At 34.7% G+C, this 13552-nt stretch overlaps 1 protein-coding gene across 1 annotated transcript; it reads left to right on the forward strand.

Moving 5' to 3' along the window:
- The first annotated feature begins 7794 nt into the window (after nt 1-7794).
- On the forward strand, nt 7795-13322 carry LOC134854557 (uncharacterized). The gene is made up of 6 exons (XM_063870864.1): nt 7795-8047; nt 9139-9333; nt 9783-10040; nt 10235-10308; nt 10584-10833; nt 12750-13322. Exons 1-6 carry the CDS (start codon nt 7915-7917, stop codon nt 12938-12940), a joined length of 1101 nt encoding a protein of 366 aa, XP_063726934.1. The 5' UTR covers nt 7795-7914; the 3' UTR covers nt 12941-13322.
- Nucleotides 13323-13552: the final 230 nt, after the last annotated feature.

Genomic DNA, 13552 nt, shown 5'->3' on the forward strand with positions numbered 1-13552 from the left:
TGGAGTGTAAGCTTAAGGGTTCTAACAGCGACCGGACCTTGTTTTTTGTGTGAAAATTGATTTTTTTGGAACATTTGAATTGTCGGACTGTCATTTGTCTGCATATTTTTTGTCCTTGTCAGCTTACTTTCCAAAGCTTGGCATCCATTTTTTTCAAAGCCCCACTTCTTTTCTGATTGAAGCAATTTTAATTTAAAGCAAGCGACTAGCAAGCCTTATGAATTCAGAATAAACACTTTTTTTCAGGTTCAAAACCTGTTTAACAAAATCAATTTGAGTCCATTGATAGCTTGATTTCCAAAAATTCATGCCTTTGCTTTTGAGTCTTTTTTAGCCTTAAGGTAACGATAAAGCCTAGTACGGCAAATGTCCTAGGTTGGAATCCGACCAGGATCTGTAGTTTTTCTAACAGAAAATATCCCGTTTAAAAAAAATTGTCGACGTTTTGTCTGTCTGTCTGCTGGGTTTCCTCGTCTCAGTTACCACGCTGACGGATTTTTTTGGCGCTGCAAGCAGTTTTTATTGCAAGTGTTTTTGATTCATTTTTGTTTTAAATAACTATTATGTTTTGTAATTAATTAATTTCTTCGATTTAATAATTTTTCTGTCCACTTGCAATGCTGATTTCGTGTTGTATCACAATCGTTGAGAAGTTTCGGTTCGACTCCATGTCCAAAGCGTTTTCAAATGTAATTGAACTTAGTGAAGACACTTCAATAGGTCGTGATATCTTTCCAGGAAAAATTATTAAATTTGTTTTTCATGCTTTGAAGTCTCCTTTATCGAACGGCAAAATTGTAAAGGTCATGAAAAACATGAATAACATTAGTTTCAAAAATTGACTTATGAATTTCCAGCGGATTATCAAAAATAACACAATGTTCCAGTTTTCTCAAATTGTGTCAATTTTGCTCTTGGTTATCAGTGCTTCAAGCCCATGGTGACGTTTTTGATGATGTCGTCATTTTTTTTCGGCTTAGCGGGTGCCGATCACAGTTTTGTCGTCTTTGTTTCTGCTTTTTTATTTTTGTTTCAATGTTGCTTTAACGCCTCAGAAGTTCTCGACATGATATCCACAAAATTAATTTCTTTCGGAACAAAATTTTTTTTTGTTCAATCTTTTCCAAAATTATTTTGTTCAAACTCGTTCGAAAATTTTCAATATGTCTATTTTCGACAATTTTCAAAAATTTTCAATATGTCTATTGAAATATTCAATATGTTTTCTGGCTACAGGTCTTCGTTTCTTTTTTGATAGACAGCTTGCCCTACTATATTAATTTGTTAAAGAGAGAAGTAATGAATGTTGTCTTTTTTGTTGTGTGTTTGTTTTCCAATTTTTCTGGTGAGAAATCTTGAAAATTTGTTCAAAACTAAATTTTTAGATTTTAGCGGTTTGTCTTTTCATTTCTTTTCAAGTTAACTTGAATTTCAAATGAAAAAAAAAATACGCTTCCAAGTAACGAAAGTTCAAATTGCGCTAAAAACATGAGTTACATTATAGTTCCAAAATTATTATTTGAGTTTCTTGCTGAATTAAAGATTCATCTATTGATCCAGTTTTATCCAATTGGGGTTACGTGAGCAAAAATGCATCGATGGTAACAGATGCTATAAATTCAATGTGATTTAAGCTGAACATTTTTCTTCTGTGAAACTCGTCTGTTTTTCTGTCTAACTGTACTCATTTAAATTTATCCTATGTAATATAGCATAGCTTGTGGATGGCTGAAAATGGCTTCTTGTCGTTCATTAATAATGTGAGCTGTAGAAGTTTTAATTAGCGCTACTGGCTATCTATGGTTTTTGTTTGTTTCATAATTCATTTATGTCTCAAGCGGTTAAGACTTATCTTGCTTTTAAGGACGTAGGATTCGGTTTTTTACTTCTTGAATATCGCTAGTCGATCGGCGTAAGTTAGAACATGATTGGTATATTTAATTCAGTTGATTTCTACTCAAGTAGTTAGTAGCTCGGTATAAATCTCCAATGATTGGTATTAATTACCATCAATGTTTGCATAGTTAAATAAATATATGATATAGCTCCAATTTAATATCAAGGTGAATTTGTAATATATTAAGTTAATTAAAACGGCTATTTTAGAATGCATGACATCATGCAGTGATGTCACATCTTACTATCTGTTAGCTGTGTTTGTAATGTATTGCGAAGATCCGCTTAGCCACTGTGTTATGTACATTTTGCAAAAAAACGGTTTCTGAACATAACGAATTTGTTTTGCGACTGTTGGTTGGTCGTAAAAACAAGGAGTATCTTCTAGGGTCAATCTCCTGGGGAGACCTATAGATTAGGTCGGCTTACGTCAGGATCAGAGTTGGAACCGGGCCTGAATTTAATGCCCGAGCCCGGCCCGTAAAAAGCCTGGACCCGGTTCCAACTCTGATGTTTTGTACATAACAGCGCGTTTGAGATGCGGTAGAAATAGTGGTCTGTATTTTAGACCGGGCGAACCTCAAGTGCGACAATTTTGACTCTAGCTCAAATTTCAACCTCCAGTCGCTGTTCGTGTTTCTTGTTATTTTTGTTGCTTGGGCTATTTATTCTAAAGGCTCTTCTAAATTCTGCAGTATTTGTGAAAGTGTTACCTCATAATCTGTAAATTGATGATTAAGGCAATTGAGTTTTGGCCGAGGTGAATGAGGATCAGTTCCCGTAGTATTTGAAGCTGTTGTAATTTTCAGTTGATTTTTGCAAACGTATTTTCTTCCATTTTTTAGTTCTGTTTTCCTGCTTGTGCAACTTTGTCTCTGTGTCCAAAAAGAACCTTTTGGGGACTAAGGCTTAGGAGATTTTTAATTTTACAAAATCATAGGGTGAAATCTGGGAAAAAATTAGTTTGAAAAAGGTAACTAAAAACTTCTTATTGCATCCAAGTAAAGTTTTGATGACAATGTTTTGTTTTGAGGGTTTTGTTCAATTTTGATTTAATGAATTTATATAATTTAAACAAGTGCAGTGTAGATGTAGATAAGTGCTTGATTTCAAAAACAACAATTGCATCAATTTTACCCGGGTTGATGTCCCACCGTTAATTATCGCTTTTTCTGTAGTATTCCAGTGATCGCTATTTTCCAGCGCTAATTCACGTATAATTCAGAGTTTTTTTTGCATAGCTAAACCTGCGATATTTCAGAGCTATTTCAGTAATGATTCCGTAGAAAATCACCGCTAAAACTTGATTAATTTTAACTCATTCTAGTAGCTTTCAAATGAGAGTTTTAGTTGGTAACCCACCAACTAAAACTCTCATTTGAAAGCTACTAGAATGAGTTAAAATTAATGAGTTTTGGGGACTAAGGCTTAGGAGATTTTTAATTTTACAAAATCATAGGGTGAAATCTGGGAAAAAATTAGTTTGAAAAAGGTAACTAAAAACTTCTTATTGCATCCAAGTAAAGTTTTGATGACAATGTTTTGTTTTGAGGGTTTTGTTCAATTTTGATTTAATGAATGTATTTAATTTAAACAAGTGCAGTGTAGATGTAGATAAGTGCTTGATTTCAAAAACAACAATTGCATCAATTTTACCCGGGTTGATGTCCCACCATTAATTATCGCTTTTTCTGTAGTATTCCAGTGATCGCTATTTTCCAGCGCTAATTCATGTATAATTCAGAGTTTTTTTTTTGCATAGCTAAACCTGCGATATTTCAGAGCTATTTCAGTAATGATTCCGTAGAAAATCACCGCTAAAACTTAATTAATTTTAACTCATTCTAGTAGCTTTCAAATGAGAGTTTTAGTTGGTAACCCACCAACTAAAACTCTCATTTGAAAGCTACTAGAATGAGTTAAAATTAATGAGTTTTGGGGACTAAGGCTTAGGAGATTTTTAATTTTACAAAATCATAGGGTGAAATCTGGTAAAAAATTAGTTTGAAAAAGGTAACTAAAAACTTCTTATTGCATCCAAGTAAAGTTTTGATGACAATGTTTTGTTTTAGGGTTTTGTTCAATTTTGATTTAATGAATGTATTTAATTTAAACAAGTTCAGTGTAGATGTAGATAAGTGCTTGATTTCAAAAACAACAATTGCATCAATTTTACCCGGGTTGATGTCCCACCGTTAATTATCGCTTTTTCTGTAGTATTCCAGTGATCGCTATTTTCCAGCGCTAATTCACGTATAATTCAGAGTTTTTTTTTGCATAGCTAAACCTGCGATATTTCAGAGCTATTTCACTAATGATTCCGTAGAAAATCACCGCTAAAACTTAATTAATTTTAACTCATTCTAGTAGCTTTCAAATGAGAGTTTTAGTTGGTAACCCACCAACTAAAACTCTCATTTGAAAGCTACTAGAATGAGTTAAAATTAATGAGTTTTGGGGACTAAGGCTTAGGAGATTTTTAATTTTACAAAATCATAGTGTGAAAGCTGGGAAAAAAATAGTTTCAAAAAGGTAACTAAAAACTTCTTATTGCATCCAAGTAAAGTTTTGATGACAATGTTTTGTTTTGAGGGTTTTGTTCAATTTTGATTTGATGAATGTATTTAATTTAAACAAGTGCAGTGTAGATGTAGATAAGTGCTTGATTTCAAAAACAACAATTGCATCAATTTTACCCGGGTTGATGTCCCACCGTTAATTATCGCTTTTTCTGTAGTATTCCAGTGATCGCTATTTTCCAGCGCTAATTCACGTATAATTCAGAGTTTTTTTTTTGCATAGCTAAACCTGCGATATTTCAGAGCTATTTCAGTAATGATTCCGTAGAAAATCACCGCTAAAACTTGATTAATTTTAACTCATTCTAGTAGCTTTCAAATGAGAGTTTTAGTTGGTAACCCACCAACTAAAACTCTCATTTGAAAGCTACTAGAATGAGTTAAAATTAATGAGTTTTGGGGACTAAGGCTTAGGAGATTTTTAATTTTACAAAATCATAGGGTGAAATCTGGGAAAAAATTAGTTTGAAAAAGGTAACTAAAAACTTCTTATTGCATCCAAGTAAAGTTTTGATGACAATGTTTTGTTTTGAGGGTTTTGTTCAATTTTGATTTAATGAATGTATTTAATTTAAACAAGTGCAGTGTAGATGTAGATAAGTGCTTGATTTCAAAAACAACAATTGCATCAATTTTACCCGGGTTGATGTCCCACCATTAATTATCGCTTTTTCTGTAGTATTCCAGTGATCGCTATTTTCCAGCGCTAATTCATGTATAATTCAGAGTTTTTTTTTGCATAGCTGAACCTGCGATATTTCAGAGCTATTTCAGTAATGATTCCGTAGAAAATCACCGCTAAAACTTAATTAATTTTAACTCATTCTAGTAGCTTTCAAATGAGAGTTTTAGTTGGTAACCCACCAACTAAAACTCTCATTTGAAAGCTACTAGAATGAGTTAAAATTAATGAGTTTTGGGGACTAAGGCTTAGGAGATTTTTAATTTTACAAAATCATAGGGTGAAATCTGGTAAAAAATTAGTTTGAAAAAGGTAACTAAAAACTTCTTATTGCATCCAAGTAAAGTTTTGATGACAATGTTTTGTTTTAGGGTTTTGTTCAATTTTGATTTAATGAATGTATTTAATTTAAACAAGTTCAGTGTAGATGTAGATAAGTGCTTGATTTCAAAAACAACAATTGCATCAATTTTACCCGGGTTGATGTCCCACCGTTAATTATCGCTTTTTCTGTAGTATTCCAGTGATCGCTATTTTCCAGCGCTAATTCACGTATAATTCAGAGTTTTTTTTTGCATAGCTAAACCTGCGATATTTCAGAGCTATTTCACTAATGATTCCGTAGAAAATCACCGCTAAAACTTAATTAATTTTAACTCATTCTAGTAGCTTTCAAATGAGAGTTTTAGTTGGTAACCCACCAACTAAAACTCTCATTTGAAAGCTACTAGAATGAGTTAAAATTAATGAGTTTTGGGGACTAAGGCTTAGGAGATTTTTAATTTTACAAAATCATAGGGTGAAAGCTGGGAAAAAAATAGTTTCAAAAAGGTAACTAAAAACTTCTTATTGCATCCAAGTAAAGTTTTGATGACAATGTTTTGTTTTGAGGGTTTTGTTCAATTTTGATTTGATGAATGTATTTAATTTAAACAAGTGCAGTGTAGATGTAGATAAGTGCTTGATTTCAAAAACAACAATTGCATCAATTTTACCCGGGTTGATGTCCCACCGTTAATTATCGCTTTTTCTGTAGTATTCCAGTGATCGCTATTTTCCAGCGCTAATTCACGTATAATTCAGAGTTTTTTTTGCATAGCTAAACCTGCGATATTTCAGAGCTATTTCAGTAATGATTCCGTAGAAAATCACCGCTAAAACTTAATTACTTTTAACTCATTCTAGTAGCTTTCAAATGAGAGTTTTAGTTGGTAAGCCTTTAACCTTTCGTTTAGATAAGGATAGATAGCGCAGAGGTAGCATACAGGTCTACAAAGCTGAAGGACGGGGGAACAAACATCTGTTAGAGCGCCTTTTTTGCTCATTTTGATCGGTTTTTATCACTGTTTCATCGCTGAAAGTAAGCCAAATTAGCAATAATTTATCGATTAAGTTCGCTATTGAGCCAATGAACATCGCTAATCCAACAATGGCGGTCGCTGTTTTTTTTTTTACTTTTTTATCCTTAACTTTCAATGTGAGGTCAACCCGGGTAACCAAGGAAGTTTTTAACAGTGATTTCGTTATCTAAGCATTTTTTTCGTTATCTAACCATCTAAGAAACTTTTTTTCACATATATTTCTTTCGCCTGGGTTGAATTTGTCAAATGGGCTCTTATGGTTTAAAAGTATCTTGGAGAATGATTGGATTTTTGTCAGATTTAAGAAATTATGACGAAAACCATGTTTCGGAAACAAGAAATTGCCGAATAGTCAGTTTTTTCAAATGGTCCGTTTTTATTCTTCGATGTATATTTTTTGAATCATAAATGTTGCGAATCTCATTTTGGCCTCAGTGTATAGAAAGAAAACTTATGGTCCATGTTGTCATTAAATATGACTGTTTTTTTTTTACTTGACGGGCTCTTTGCTGTTGTTCGTTGCTTGTGTTTGCGAAGTGCAGCTTTGCCTGTATAGATTTCTTAGATTAATTAGAAGTTTTGGTTTATCAGAAGCATCAATGCTACAAGGAACTCCGTGCCTTTTTATACAGTCACAAGTCATAGAATTGAAAGCTAATGGTCCCAAAACTCTTTGGACTCTAAATTTTCAAACTTTGGACTCTAAAGTATTCCTTTGAAAGCTAAGAATCTAAACTAGGCCTTCATAGGTTTTCCTTACTTAAAAAGGAGTTGAAAAATTTTCAGCTACGAAATGAAATTTGACTCACATTTGGGCATTTTACTAAACAAATTGCAGAAGTTTTAGTCAACTACTGTATGAGAGCTCAACAAAATTTTAGTTGTTTTATGTGACAGTGAACGTATATGGGGGTCTAGCTTATATTCTTAGCACTCCAACGAATACTTGAAAGATTCGAACGTTTCAAACTGCTTCTGATGTTTACGGGGACTTTTTGGTACTAAGAACACCCTTCTGACGCCCTCTGATTAATTGGCCAAATGACTCGTTAGAAACAACTTTTTATTTATGGTTTTTTATCCGGCTATAGTCTTAAAAAACAATTTTATCCGTCAAATGTCAAAATTTCAACCTGGTAGTTGAAAACAAAATGGCACAAATGTGAAAAAAATTTGTTAATTTTGTAGCTTGCAAACTATAAGTTGAAGCTACTATGTCGCGTGACTAACAACGAATGGTCTTTTGCATTGCTCTTTATTTTTTAATGTTTCAGACCAAGATATGGCTTCCTGCGTATCACATTTCACGCGCCGGTTTTGAATCGAAGCATGTTTTGATACCTGAATAACATCACCAAACAAGTCACAAAAAAGTTAGCTTTCCCTTGGTGCAATCATGAAAGCAATTGTCAAAGGTCTGTTGAGACGGGGGTCGACTGCAACTGTCTCCCTGGGAGCTGACAGTCTAGTGAACACAGTGCGATCTGTGTCGGTATCTACTTCTCAAGTTGCATTGCCTTCAAGTAAAAGTGAGCGTTTCAAAGTCAAAATCAATTTGAATTAGACCTAGAGTTCTTAGAAATAGGCAATTAACTTTGAAAGTAGTTATAAGAAATATAGAATTGATTCTTTATTTTTTCCTGTTAAACGAGTAATTTGCTGTTATTTATCTAATAGATCCTCGATAAGTCTGTCATGAGGGAAGGTCGCCTCATGACAAAGTCATTCGATTTCTGAAATATTATAAAAAATGGTCTGTTTGCTTAGACTTTTGAGGTAAAAAAATGACCTGTTTTCATTCTGTTCATAATTTGTGGCTAGTTATTTTATTTTGACTATAATTTGATAATCATAAAGACTCATCAGGGGCGGATCTAGGATTTTTTCGAGGGGCGATGTTTAAAAAGGTTTCGAAAATTTTGTCGACCTTTTTTTTGCTCACCCCTCAAATTTAGTTATATTGGCCTCAACAAAAAATTCAGGGTCAGTCAGCCAAAATTAGATATCTTAAAAGAGTACCAAAGTGGGTCGAATCCCTAGGAGGAAGGCGTCCTCACCTTAATCCGAAACTGGGACTCTATCATCCTCAGCCTGTGTGCTATCATCTCAATCATAAATGTGCTGCCTTGGATTGAATTCAACGTGTCAACATCTTGTTCATTGGGGTTGCGATATAGTTGTGTATTAAAATGAGTTTTATTCATTTGAATTTGTGGTAGAGTTTCGACTACTTTCTGTCAACAAAAATGTGTCCATTGTTTTCATCTCTTATAGTTCGAGTGAGAAATTGCGCGATTATTTTTTGATCCGTAGGCCCAGCCAGCATTTGTACTCGTATCAAGTTATTTTCGTTTTCTGTCGTGATCTACCAATTGAAATCAAGCAAAAGAATAATTGGTGTCCGACAAATAGGATGACAGTTGTTACCGTGACAACCATTTTTGATGGACATTTGCGACGGCGCTACGCACAATTCTCCAATTCTATTCAACTTTTCATTTTAAATGTTTTAACGTTCTTAAGCTCGAACCGCTTATTTTGCTCATTGTCATATCGTCTTAATGTCCTGTCGTCTTATTTACCCAGCACCAAAAAAGTTATTCAAAATGAGTAATTTTAGAGGACAGCAGTGTGCAGTGGGCCCAAGTGTCTAGCCAGATTCTGCACATCAAGCCAGTGGGGTTCGGATTCAACCCGGACACTGCCCTGGACAACAAATTCAGCCGCAGTGTGGATCACATGTACAATCTGAGGGAACTGCAGGCCAAGGTCATGCAGGAATCGGACATATTCGTCAATGCACTATCCGCAAAAGGTAGTCTGTGGTTCTGATTCAGGGTACAAGTATGATAGTTGGGTCCCCGAATCTGATTTTCATCTTATATATCATATAATAAAAGTTAAATGAATTATATTGTTATATAATAGAGTATCCGTAATCTATAAATATATTGATAATAACAGCAATTTGCTTCCCGCATAGGTTTAAATTCAAGCAATCTAGTTTGATGAACTTTTGATTTACCTTAAAATAACCGAGTTTGCGAGATTGTCATTAGATAAAAGAGGTGCGTTTTAGATGTCTATGCTAGAAAACGTAGTTCGACATCGAATTATGTTCAACAAAGTAAAGCCATGCCATGTTTATGCAAAGGCGTTCTCCAGCTTCTATATTTTCAAATTTTGAAACGAAATTTGTCATAGCCATAAAAAAATCGAAACCTTGTTTCATTTTTTTTCGAGTTTTTTTTGGTTTTTTTACAGGTGTGAAAGTTTTATCTGGAAGTGGAGCGCCGGAAACTCCAGACGCAGTGTTTCCCAACAACTGGTTCTCATCCCACTCGGCCGAGGAACAACTGCAAGGAGGCAGCAGTCGCTTCATCCTCTACCCGATGACGTCACCCACTCGACAGATAGAGAAACGACCGGATGTAATTCGACTGATTGTGGACCACTTGCACCTCAGACACAGTGAACTGATTGATTTGTCACACTTCGAACGACAGGGAAAGTTCCTTGAAGGTATGGCACTTTTACAAATTCGACCAACTGTTTTTGTGAGTTCCGATGATAAATGAACTTGGCTATATTTTTTTGCAATTGAAAAGATTAACCATATAGATATTAATCATGGTAAATGTCGGATAATTGACGCTCATCGAAACTACTGCTCGTGATTTTTGCGAAGTTGGAAGTAAGCCAGTGTTTCTGCTTAGGAACTGGCGCCTGCTGTTTCGACAGAATCAACAAGATACTCTACGTGAACCTATCCAGTCGTGCACATGTGGAGGTTTGTCTCTTCAAAATAATCTCTTGCTTTTCGCACAGCTCAAATTATTATTTAGTATTGTTTTTTATGAAAAGAAATTTTTTATTAAATGTTATAATTTGATCATGAGTTGTGAGTATAGATTTCCAGTCAATACGAAACTTCAATGTTGATATTGAGAACTTAATGCAAAAATGAAAACAAGGCCAGGTTAACAGTATCTTCCTCCTATAAATTCTAGTCCAATTTTGTTACATGATTCATGGTTTTTATAGAACACTGTAGTACATGTTTAGGTGGCTCATGCGCTAGCCAAACTGATCAACTACGACCTGGTGACCTTCCGCTCCTTTGACGAAGAAGACTTCCCCATCTACCACACGAATGTGATGATGTCAGTCGGGCGCACTTTCTGTATCTTGTGTGAGGACTCAATCAGGGACCAGATGCAGCTGAATCATATTAGGAGTACTATGGAGAAGTGTGGAAAGACTATTGTCACCATATCTCTGCACCAGATGAGAAAGTATTGCGGAAATGTGCTGGGTTTGTTTGCTATTTTTTGTACTGTTAGCAGGGGCCGATTTAGGATTTATTCTATGGAAGGTATGGGGGGGAGTGTTTCGCATTTTCAAAAAAAAATTTTGAAAATTTTGACGACCTTATTCTATTTCGCTTAGGTCGACCAAATTGATTATTTGAGCTTTTCGAAATTGCAATATTGACCCTGTTTCGACCTAAATTTCTGCGCCGCAGAAAAATGTTTGGAAAAAAACTGACCCGAAAAGGGGGTTTAGACCCTTTATGCGCGTCTGACCGTTAGAATTTAATTTTGTCACACCAACATTTCGCTAGGATTCAAGTAATTTTTATCATTTCAGTAGAACTGCGAGAAATTGTTCAGTATTATCTTGCTAAGATGCTTTTTACACAAGCAATGCTTGTGTTATAGTATGAACTATCTTTGGTTTCCAACCTAAGTTGCAAATATTGTTGCGATGCAAATATTGTTGCGATAAAATGTGTTCATTTTGAAAGTGTTCATTTTAATCAACAACCAGCAATTAAGTACAGCCAATGCTTAGTAACGAAAGTAACAGAATATTTGTGCTCGGGGTGTTTTTTTTTCTTTAGACTAATTTCGATTTTTTCACTAGCCATTTTTGACGCGATTTTTAAATTGGGGTATAAAAATTGCCATTTTGGCCAATTTGGGACAATTAACGAGCGATATATTTTGCGCTTTCAACGTATAAGCGGAGATTTAAGCCGTCTTAGAAATCTTTCTAAATTGATTGAAGGAAGCTTATTTGCCGTAATTGATTTGTTACTAGGAGCAAAATTTCTCAATTTGTACTTTATATGGCGTGTGGGGGATGATTTTGACAAAAAAGCTCAATTTAAAAAAATACTTTCTGTTTTGTTACATTTAATTTTTTCATGTTATTATTGCTCCATAGACTGCTCTTTAAATTGATGCTTGGGTTTTTTACAAATTGACTGGTACTGCTAATGCGTCATTACTGGCGTGCGTCACTTAAGAATCTTTTTAGACTCAAAGTTTTACTCAATCAGTTTTTCTCAGTAGCGTTATCGATCATATTTCTGCTTGTGTATGGGAAGTGCAACTTCGCCTCTGTGGTGTCAATCACGCCTATAGAAAAATCAGGCTTACTTTTTTATTGATGTTCGGTTGCTTATTTTTATTAGATGATGTTCATTTTCTGGCCAATGATTTAGATTTGATCCAGAAACTCTGAAACTATTTACACTAGTGTCAGCTTTATTAGTATTATCAGTAACCTTCTTTTTCGGGCACCATTACAGCTTTTTAAGAGCATGTGCTTTGACATTCGAATAGTAATAAATTAACACAGTTGATGCATTTTTAATTCATCAAATGAATCGAAAAAATCTATTTGTTTCAAACAACCTAATAGTAATAAAAACTCGATTTCAGATATTTTCTAACGCAATATATCTCGCAATTTTATGAAATGCATAATTTATACATAATGTGGCTTTCTGCTTTGCGATTTGTTACCTGCAAAGTTAGTGTGGATGCCTTGAGTTTATTATATTCCAAATTATTACTTGCAAAATTGTGTCTATTTTGTATTTGGTGCCTATTTTGCTGAAAGGCATTGGCAATTTATTAGCATTTGTAGCTGCTGTATTTGTGACTAGTGTTTGTCGGCGGTAAAGCGTGCGTGGCTGAGTGGTTAGTGCGGGAGACTCAACATCACTTGATTGCAGTAGGTCGCAGATCGGATCGTAGACGTAGCCGAATTTTTGCTAATTCGAGGCCTTTTTCTTTTTTTTCTTATTGTACTTTAAAGCTGCTTTTTGTCGTGTGCTCGCTAGTGTTTGCGATGCGAAGGTTCGCTTCTGTGTTTTAAATTACCCAAGGTAATCATGAAGATGTAAGTAAAAATTCTAATAATTTTTTACACACCATTTAGAACTAGCGTTCGGCGATGACTCTGGCAGAACGTTTCTGGCGACAAGTGCGACAGCATACAATGAGTTCACGAGTGAACAGAAGACAGAGCTGCTGAATCATGTAGATGAAATCGTGCCGATCGACGTGACCACAATTGAGACAGTGGGCGGGGGGTCTGTCAGGTGCATGATCGGAGAACTATATCAGTAGAAACATAAAAGGTTGTTAGACCCATAAAAACAACTTCAACTGCCAAAACAATTGAAGAGTTGTTATCAAAACGAAGGAGAATAAAGATGACGCTTAGAACTGTAGCCGCAAAATTGATGACGATGCGTTCACTGAGGAAAGCATCTCTGAGATGCTAAGAATTGACTGACATGAGTTATAAATCAGGCGAAATTGTAACATAAAAAAGTTATTTTTCCAACCTGGCGAATAATCCATGCTATTCAAGCTTGGCGCTCTTTAAAGTTTGAGTTCTAGTTTTAAAAAATTCTAATTTCCCGCAATCATTTTTGTTTCAATTTCGTCATTGCTCTAGAATATTGTTTTGGAAAAATGATAAGCTGTTAATATTGATAGACTGGTGAAAGAATATCAACTAATTATATCTAATTCATGCTTTTTCTAGTAGTGAGTGAAAGAGTCGAACTTTTTGTTTTTCTGCATGGACTTTGAATCTGTCTGTCTGCATTGTAATAACGGCTTCTATAACGGCCTTAAATATCACGCCAATTTGGATGCTTTTCGATTATCCTTAGCGGGCGCTGGACTCGCTATGTTCTGTTTCACCGATATGATATCGATAATTGAAGCAAA

The sequence above is a fragment of the Symsagittifera roscoffensis genome, chromosome 9 (assembly GCF_963678635.1).
Source record: "Symsagittifera roscoffensis chromosome 9, txSymRosc1.1, whole genome shotgun sequence".
Lineage (NCBI taxonomy): Eukaryota > Metazoa > Xenacoelomorpha > Acoela > Convolutidae > Symsagittifera > Symsagittifera roscoffensis.

Bases quoted from the DNA above. Each gene is read 5' to 3' on its own strand.
- LOC134854557 (XM_063870864.1), top strand. From the start codon at position 7,915: ATGAAAGCAATTGTCAAAGGTCTGTTGAGACGGGGGTCGACTGCAACT. The intron at 8,048-9,138 runs GTGAGCGTTTCA...GAGTAATTTTAG, and splicing joins TGCATTGCCTTCAAGTAAAA to AGGACAGCAGTGTGCAGTGG. The intron at 10,041-10,234 runs GTATGGCACTTT...GTTTCTGCTTAG, and splicing joins ACAGGGAAAGTTCCTTGAAG to GAACTGGCGCCTGCTGTTTC.